General features: G+C 38.0%; 1 protein-coding gene across 4 annotated transcripts in view; it reads left to right on the top strand.

The window, feature by feature from the left end:
- LOC139983618 (uncharacterized) overlaps window positions 1–9,125 on the top strand; it is a 31,860-nt gene extending 22,735 nt beyond the window's left edge. For 2 of the 4 annotated variants that reach the window (XM_071997288.1, XM_071997290.1), the window contains exons 6-8: window positions 112–229; window positions 491–661; window positions 5,408–9,125. In XM_071997288.1, the coding sequence (XP_071853389.1) occupies window positions 112–229; window positions 491–620 (248 nt within the window). In that variant the 3' untranslated portion in view covers window positions 621–661; window positions 5,408–9,125. The remainder of the gene's footprint in view (window positions 1–111; window positions 230–490; window positions 662–5,407) is intronic. The other 2 variants (XR_011798771.1, XM_071997289.1) reach the window with 2 other exon arrangements.
- The last annotated feature ends 141 nt before the right edge of the window (window positions 9,126–9,266 follow it).

Genomic DNA, 9,266 nt, shown 5'->3' on the forward strand with positions numbered 1-9,266 from the left:
CGCTTCCCTTGATCTTATGTATCTCATGGTTGCCTTACCAGCACATATAAGTCCTTAAACTAAGTGTCTTAAATTTTACTTTGTGTATTGTTTCATCATTTCATTTAAAAGGTCAGAAAAATGCGCCACCGTGCAACATAGTGGAACCTGAGATAGGTTCAAAATCAAGTGCTGTCTCCCTAGTGGTGATATCCTTCAAAGAAAATTCACAAAAGAGGATTCTGTGTCCGTAAGTGAATGTATCATTAATTGCAATATGAGGTATTTCATATAATACATCACTCCAAGAACATGGCATCTAAGTGTCAAAAGATATGGCAAGATTTTATATACGTCAGTAAAGAGCAGATGGCATGAGTGATCACATGCAGAGACTGCAGAGTGCTAACCAAATTGCCAAACATAATAGTCTCATTTGAATGCATTATCATTGCTTTCCTTGTTTGTTAAATGAATCCTTGTGTAATTACCACATATATGCCTTATATAGTCTTTTGTTGTTTTTCTTCATTCTGGACTTGGTCAACTGGATTGGATCATTCCATGATGCTACAGAAGACTTCACCATCAATATCATGAGAGCATACCAAATACAAATATTGCATCCAACACTCTACTAGACATTGGTCTGCAGGCATCATGCCTAGTAAATGTGTCATGGGTAAGTTTTAATTGCAAGCAACTTTGGTGATATCTCAATTTTTGTTATACAGGTAGTTAACAAAGTCATTCAGTTGAACAATATGTGGATGAAAGTGAAGTTGCATACTGTAAGGGGACATATTTATAAACCAGATAAAAATTCAGTGAGTACCATAATTGTTGCAATCTTCCACTATGTGACAATTTGCAATTAAGTAATATTAAAGTGACATATTTTATCCTGCATGCATGTTGTCTTTTCCTTTTGATACTACTGTATGTTGACATTCATTACACTGTATGGTTGAGGTAAACCACCCCTACTCCCATAATTGAGTATATTGTACTGTCATTCATTGCACTATAAGGACACTGTGACCTGTTAATGGTCACATCCTTTATGGGTGTCACCACGATAAGATCATAGCACCTAGTGTTCTTGAAGGAGAAGTATCCAACAATATGGATGATCCAGCTACCAGTTCAATCATGTATTATATTGTTCTTCTGTCCAATTGTATTACAACTCATATATCTTATGATATGTCAAATCTTTGTATCTAGTCTACTGTTTCATATTCTATTTGTGGCTTACAGTCTCTTCTCTCACTTGGATGTACACTTACATCATTAGATTCAGTATGCTTTAAAGTCAGCTAGAACACTACTGTCAGTCATAGTATACTGCTTGTATCGTCCTCATGTGTTAGGTGCTCTTCCTATGTATATGTGCCGTCACTACCATCAGACATTACATTCAGTATGCTTTAAAGTCAGTTAGAACACACTACTGTCAGTCATAGTATACTACTTGTATCGTCCTCATGTTTTAGGTGCTCTTCCTATGTACATGTGCATTCACTACCATCAGACATTAGATTCAGTATGCTTCAAAGTCAGTTAGAACACACTACTGTCAGTCATAGTATACTGCTTGTATTGTCCTCATGTGTTAGGTGCTCTTCCTATGTACATGTGCAGTCACTACTATCAGACATTAGATTCAGCATGCTTCAAAGTCAGCTAGAACACACTACTGTCAGTCATAGTCAAGGGCGGCGGAACCGGGGGTGCACAGGGGGCATGTGCCCCCCCACTTTTCCTCAGGTTAAAAATGTGCCCTTTTTCTACATAAAAATTGAGGTGCCTCAAGTTAGCAAGAGGCCAGGGAACCAGAATGAACGCTCGGGAAGGGCCGTTTTCGGCAATCTAAGGGGTTTGTAAAACCAAAAATTTTCTTGTACGCTCCGCGCCAACCGATGGTGGCGCTCCGCTCAGATAGTCGTGCATACAACTTTGCAAATCCTGGCTACGCCCCTGACTTTTAATGAATTTCTGTGGGTCAAACTCAAAGCTATTTTGAATGGAAAAAAATTGTTAAGATATTAACAAGAAATAAACTCTAATTCGGAAGATTCCTACATTAGCAACTAGCATGATTTCACCTCATTTGTCTCAAAAGAAAACTTGTTCCTTGTTTCCCAATTTGCACATTGGATATTGCAGTGCTAGTATTTCCTGGGGGGAGGGGGGGGGGTGTTGATGGAGTGATGTGTATACGCAAATAAGATTATACAATAAGAGTTATAAAGGGTACTAAATATAAGCGTGCATCAGTCTAATCGAATTTCTGCAAAGTGCCCTTCGATGTCGGTGCCCCCCCAGATTAAAAGTGCTTCCGCCGCCCTTGGTCATAGTATACTACTTGTATCGTCCTCATGTGTTAGGTGCTCTTCCTATGTACATGTGCAGTCACTACTATCAGACATTAGATTCAGCATGCTTCAAAGTCAGCTAGAACACACTACTGTCAGTCATAGTATACTACTTGTATCGTCCTCATGTGTTAGGTGCTCTTCCTATGCACATGTGCAGTCACTACCATCAGACATTAGATTCAGTATGCTTCAAAGTCAGCTAGAACACACTACTGTCAGTCATAGTATACTACTTGTATCGTCCTCATGTGTTAGGTGCTCTTCCTATGCACATGTGCAGTCACTACCATCAGACATAAGATTCAGTATGCTTTAAAGTCAGCTAGAACACACTACTGTCAGTCATAGTATACTGCTTGTATCGTCCTCATGTGTGAGGTGCTCTTCCTATGTACATGTGCAGTCACTACCATCAGACATTAGATTCAGTATGCTTTAAAGTCAGCTAGAACACACTACTGTCAGTCATAGTATACTACTTGTATCGTCCTCATGTTTTAGGTGCTCTTCCTATGTACATGTGCAGTCACTACCATCAGACACAGAGTCCAAACTTATAGTGTCCTCACAATAAATAATATCTTCTATAAATCATTTGGGACACTATTTTGACATTTTAATTGCCAGTCATAGTGTTTTTTTTAATTCTATTTTGACATTTTAAATTCTTACACTTGATTAAATTGAGGAAAGATAAAAACATAAACAAATATAGACAAAAAGATATGTTTTAGACTGGATTTTATGTAGTTTTTCAAGGATTTTGTGACAACATGCTTGAAAAAAGTGCAGGGGTGTGTATGGGGGGGGGGGGATATTAGACAACGTCTGCCAACCTCACCTCTCCCAACTGTTTTTCAACAAAACTTTTGGTTTGTTATTGAGATGTTTTTTAGCAAATAACTTGGAGACGACTCGTCCTCCTTTGTAAATTATCTATCTATAACTGCTTTGAAATGTACAGCCAAGTTTAGTTATTTGCGTAATGAAATTACGGCAAATTAAGCTCAGATATGAAAACTGATTTTCTGATGATAAAACTTTGTTTATCCACAATTTTGGCTTTGACAGGAAGTGAAATATTCTGGTAAAGTTTCTAGATTGTTCAATCACACGTGGTATTGTGAAAACTGCACTTTTTTTGCGTTGAATTCTAAACATCCTGACAGAAACACATTGAAAGGTTACTCAAAAAAATAAGGTTTCTGATAACAATTTAATGCTCGACGTCACTCAGTGAAACGTCGGGCAGATTGAAACGTGACGGTAATATTATCAAAGATTTACCCATTCAAACAGTAACCAAAAACCCCCATTAAATACGTTATCACAAATAATTTGTGTGCGTATGTTGTCTGAGTGTTTGTCGGTGTGTTAGGATGAATCTTTCGGTGATTTGAATTCTTTCTGGCGGGATCATGTCTTACATATGCAAACTATACTACCATCTGTTAAAATTCAATTGTAATCTTAGCTACAAGAATTCTCTTTTTCTTTGTCAACTAATTTGGAACAATAGTACGATTCAAGTTGATAACAAGCCGATAATTGCTTATCATGCATATTTCCATCATCCTCCAATGACTTGCAAGGAAATGCAAAGAATGTTTCTACATTGGTTTTATTCCTTCCTTTTGATTCAGACTTACAACAGCTCAACGAATACTTTGTAATATGATGTTTTTTCAAGATTTAATATTAAAGTTGCATGAATAAATTTGGTCAGTTGATGAAGTGAAAGTAAAGCAGAGTTCTGGATGCGTCTTAGATTAATTTTCAAAACTACACTCTATATGAGAGGCAATTCAAATACCTCTTTTCAAATCAGCAGAAGAAGGAGGAACTTTATCTTTATTCTGTTCATCGGAAACTTATGCAATTGAATGTATCATTGTCATAGAGATCTTATACACAATGTTCATGGTTCAGTAACAAACTGGCAAAATGGTATGGAAAGGAGGGGTAGCGGTGAAGGAAGGGTAGCTATGGCCATGAGAGGGATGCTATTGCCTCCTATAACTTATTTTTTATATGAGTGATTATAGCTGTTTATGTAGTCGACCATGTCATAGTGTTGATTTGTATTGCACATATAAGAGCTATAAAAACATCCAAACCCTGTCCTCGTCACCGTCCCAACCTCACTACCATTCAGTCTTTCAAAATGCAACAATTGTAAACGACGTGATTAACTTGGCTGCTAATAGATCAAAATTTGATATTTATAAAGATGATTCTAATATTTTTTATTAAGCAAAATACACACTTCTGCATGTGTGGAACACAGTCACTTAGGGGTGGGGGGGGGACCATCCACGCAAATGCCACAGTTTCAGAGGATCAATATAAGCACATCACTGCGGACTAAATAAAGTCTTGCAGTTGACAAATTCCCGATCCCTGTGTTCCCAAATCTTCTTGCATCAACTCAAAACCCTATGAATCCTGTTTCAGGTTCGAATAACCGTGCTATTTCCAGCCATTCAGATCCCTAAATAAGATTAGTCACATGAAGTTAACGTGTTTGACTTAGTAAGCATTGTCCCTTTCTCATTCAAAACGGTCTTGAAATGTGAACAGGTTTTGTTTGTTGAAATTTTAAGCTAACTCCAGTTCATGTTCGTCTGCATAGAATATAGTTGTAAAAGGACAAAACTTACAGCAAGACCTCTCTTGCGAGAATAATCTTAAGCAACCTTGTGTGAATAAGAAGATTTCACGGAATCCGTTTTTCTTTTACTGCTTGAAAGGAAACGACATTCTTACTGCTTGCTGCAATGTAAACAAAGACAAGCATGAGCTTCTTGTTAATAAAGTTATTCAGATCCGTTGTTCTATTGAGAGTAATACAGGATGAATAGAGATTTCGTCGAAAGCTGTGTCGTTCACTGTTACCAATAGATTGTATCCAACCAACAATACCAATTTAAGCTCGCAGAAAGTGAACTCTTCAAATGGCTCAGAGAGTAGAGCAGTGGACTGGTAACATGATGAACTGAGTTCGACTCCATTAATGGTTATACACGTTTCTTTTTCTCTTTCATCAGTTCACGCTGAAGTCTTGATATATTAATTCAACCATATAATATACTAGCTGATGTGGTGGCCGATGCTATAGAGGGTGACAAAAGACTCATTCCTCGTCCGGTCTTGTAAATCGTGGCTAGGGTTCAAGACAGGCCTATGGCGATAATACCTCTGGCTGTGGCATGGTGCTTTTTTGTGGCCTAGGATGCTGTACCATGTCTCCCTGGTTGTCGCAAAAGAACCTGGGAGGATGCGCCGAGGATAGTTCAAATCGACCAGAAGCGTCCTAGGTGGCGTGCGTGGATCCTTGCCTTTGGCCAGAGGTGGGGACACTCTCTGCGACCAGCAAGCTTGCAGCCACCGTCCACTGAATACATGGCCTGATGAGGCGCTATTCTCCTCAAAGTAAATCTACAGATGCCTTTAAGAGCCATATAATTATTTTTTATTAAAAAACATCCTGTTTCCAACTAGCGCGATCGAATACCTTAAAAGCTGTTTTATTTTTTGTCAATCTGAAGGTGGAATGGATTTTATTGTAACAGGTTATTTGTAGTAGGCCAAAAAACACATTCAAACAGTCATGCAGTTCACAAGGGTTTGCAGGAACTTAATTAAACTCATTGTTTGACATAAATGTGTTGGAAAAGATTACACAACCTACATCAAAACAATCATTATATTTTATGCAATGCCAGAGACATACAAGCCAGCAAGACCATGAGACAACATTTTAATATACATAGAATTCAATCTATATCACTTTTGCAAGAACACCAAAGTATACCAGTGTCAATATGGTCACATTATAAGCAACTGTCATGCCCTTTAATATATTTTTAGCCACACCTGTGTCTTTCATCCATAGATGGAGAGCTGGTCCCAGATATGGTCTCAGGGGTCACATTAGTCCAGCCACTGTGTGACATTCCTTTCCATCTGTGATCGTAAAAAGCTGTCTATGGTCATATATTAGATTTTCTCCCTCAGCTATCCCTGTAATTTTCACATTAGTTCAGTTGTTAATAACAGTTTGTTTTAGCAGGTTGTTCACTGCAGTATCCAGTTTTGTGTATAGGAGGCAACACTGTTTCATTCACCTATCAGCCTCTTTTTTGTGTATACAGTTTTTGTCCTGGCAAATTAATAGTTCGTAAGTACTCTGTTTTGTTTATTTTCTAGATTGTTGGAAATTACCTTTCACTAAGGTGTCATCAATTGTTTCGGTCGTTGACCACTTATTAGGATTATTTAATCACCTTATTTATCGGCAACTCAGTATGTTTACCTGCTATGTGCTTACTCACCGTTTTAATCATTTGGGTATCAAGTCTTTGTTAGGTATCGGATCTAACAGTATACTTCATGTTCTAATTAATTTACTTATTATTCAGCCTTTGTAGTTTCTAATTTCAAGTTCAAGGGTGTTATCGGATAGATCGTTATGTTAATCAGTTAGTTAATCCGAAGGTACATTTTTGTAGTGTTGCTATTAGAGGTAACCTACTTTATCCTCTTCTCTTTCATACTCAGTCATAGTTATGCTATATTGATCATAACCGACATTGTTACCACGTCACTGTTCTGAGTACATTCATTATCGTATTTAGTTTAGTAATTAATTCTCGTAAAGCTGTAGTATTATTTTGATTCAATTACCTTGTTTCACAGTTTTACCACATAAATACAAGTTGGGAAATTCAGAAGCTACATCTGTCTTTGCCTCATTTTTTGGTAAGCTGGCTGTCTAACGAGCATATCCTACGCGAGTGAGGGCAGCACGCAACAGTGTTGTGGCAAATTATCATACCGGATAGTAGTTAGTTTCAGAAACTGAGTGATTCTTAAGAACTTTGTTCGAGATTCACAAAATTTACCCCATATTGTGTTTCGATAACTTCAGGAACAAAATTAACTCTGATATGCCGTGGACCGTAAAAAAGCACTGCTCTCGGTCTAGCTATAGTTGTATAGCACATTTACTTATTTTTTGTTTGTTTTTGGAATGACCCTTTAAACAGTTGAGGTGCACTAGTTAAAGTGACTGGACCTTTTAGTTTAATACACAGCCCATTGGACTAGTTCCTCAGTTGCACAACAAAACTCAATTGGAAAAATTAAGATTTTATAGTCTAACATGACATGTTTATAATTATTACAAATTTGTTAAGGACAAATGGTGTTGAATGTCATCCAAGGGTGCTCTGTTGCGTACATTAACTGTAACGAACATATTCTGGTTGACCTCAACAACAATGGATTAACATTAACTATAAGAACTGCAATAAGGAGCCGACGTCACCATCAAGTGAGCCTTAACAAATATTCCAGAAATAAGTGTCTTTAACGAAACATATCTTGAAAAATACTGGAATAGCTACCGGAATATTATTGGACTGAAAGTTGTCTGTTATTTTTGGTATTATAACATATCAAAACTAAAATTCTGCCTTATTCATTATTTAATTATTTTATTGAGTTAGTGTCGGCAAAATCTATCTGTCGATCATTCTCCCATAATTGAAATACCGGGGATACTTTTAAGAAAAGTTACCTAGGAAAGAACCTGGGCACGAAAACCAAACTACCGAACGTCTGATCCGCTCTCAACCCAAGTCCCCTTGCATCGGGACTGTGACTGTGTGATCATCGTCAGGTGTGCATCACCATTTCCCCCGAAAGGGAACAGATACTACACATGATCTTCGGGATGTCTTCAACTCTTGGGTCGATCTGTTAATTGTACACGATTCAGGATAAAACTAGTTTGATATCGGAAGAATGTTATCTGATTCCTTGATCTTTATTCTATTTGTGTCAATTGACTACATTCTGATGAACAATGAACAGATGAAGATAACTGCCATTTCTGGAATACCAAGTAGTCCCTGTTATGTGGAACACGTAACTCACTAATGGACTTTATCGATGCTCAATGACGAACCACATCTAACTTACTTGAAGCTAGCGAACAGGTTAAACCCACCCTATAGCAAAATTAGTACATAAATAAATCGAATTGAAGCTGTCGAACGTGCGGTAGTTGTTCTATTAGGCATTTTATTCAAATTCATAGGAAGTTCCGTCTTGTGGAGTATAAGGATCGCGAGATGCAATTTTTCAAAGTGGCAAGGAAAACGTGGTAAATATGTCAAGGTAAAGGTCAAGTTTGACGGAAATTTTTCAATTTTTAGGTCATTCACAATCAGAGGAGTATATAAATAGGCCTAGGTAAATTAGGGTGCGACAGTCAAATTCCGACTGTCGCACTCCAGTTTTCTAACTATCGTCAGTTTTACCAAGTTGGGCGGGGGGGGGGGGGGTGAAACACTCCCCACACCCCCTCTAGCGACCTCCAAGCTTTCAGGATGTCGGACTTCTGTACGTAGACTGTCAGCTTTCAAATCGGACGGGTAGAAGCAAAATCAAATTCAAACCGGGCTCACTGTTTGGTTAAACGGACTGGAGAGAAACCTGTCTGCCAGTTAATTATCAATATTTTTTTGTACAATAGGCCTTTGATCTTATAATTCTTCCTGTGTACAAGTTAAAAAAATCGCGAGTTCAGTCAGTCGACAGAAATGAACTCACAGGATCTGTAAGAATTTGTTTATAAATGTTCACAAGTGGGGGGGTTGATATTGTGTCCTCCTAACTCAAAAAGTTGGGAACATGCCCCCCCCTCCCCAGGATTGACGCCCATGCTGTCAAGACTCGAGTTTCCAGCACTGTCAAGGCACAAAGATGTCCAACTTCTAATGCGAAGCAACACACTGCATAATAAGCGGGTCAAGAGACTCAGAAAATGCCACAACGTATTTTTACTGATTTGGCGTTCAGTACTTCCGAAACCTTGCACGAACTTTCAAGTATAGTAGT

The sequence above is a fragment of the Apostichopus japonicus genome, chromosome 16, assembly GCF_037975245.1.
Source record: "Apostichopus japonicus isolate 1M-3 chromosome 16, ASM3797524v1, whole genome shotgun sequence".
NCBI classification, from domain to species: Eukaryota; Metazoa; Echinodermata; class Holothuroidea; order Aspidochirotida; family Stichopodidae; genus Apostichopus; species Apostichopus japonicus.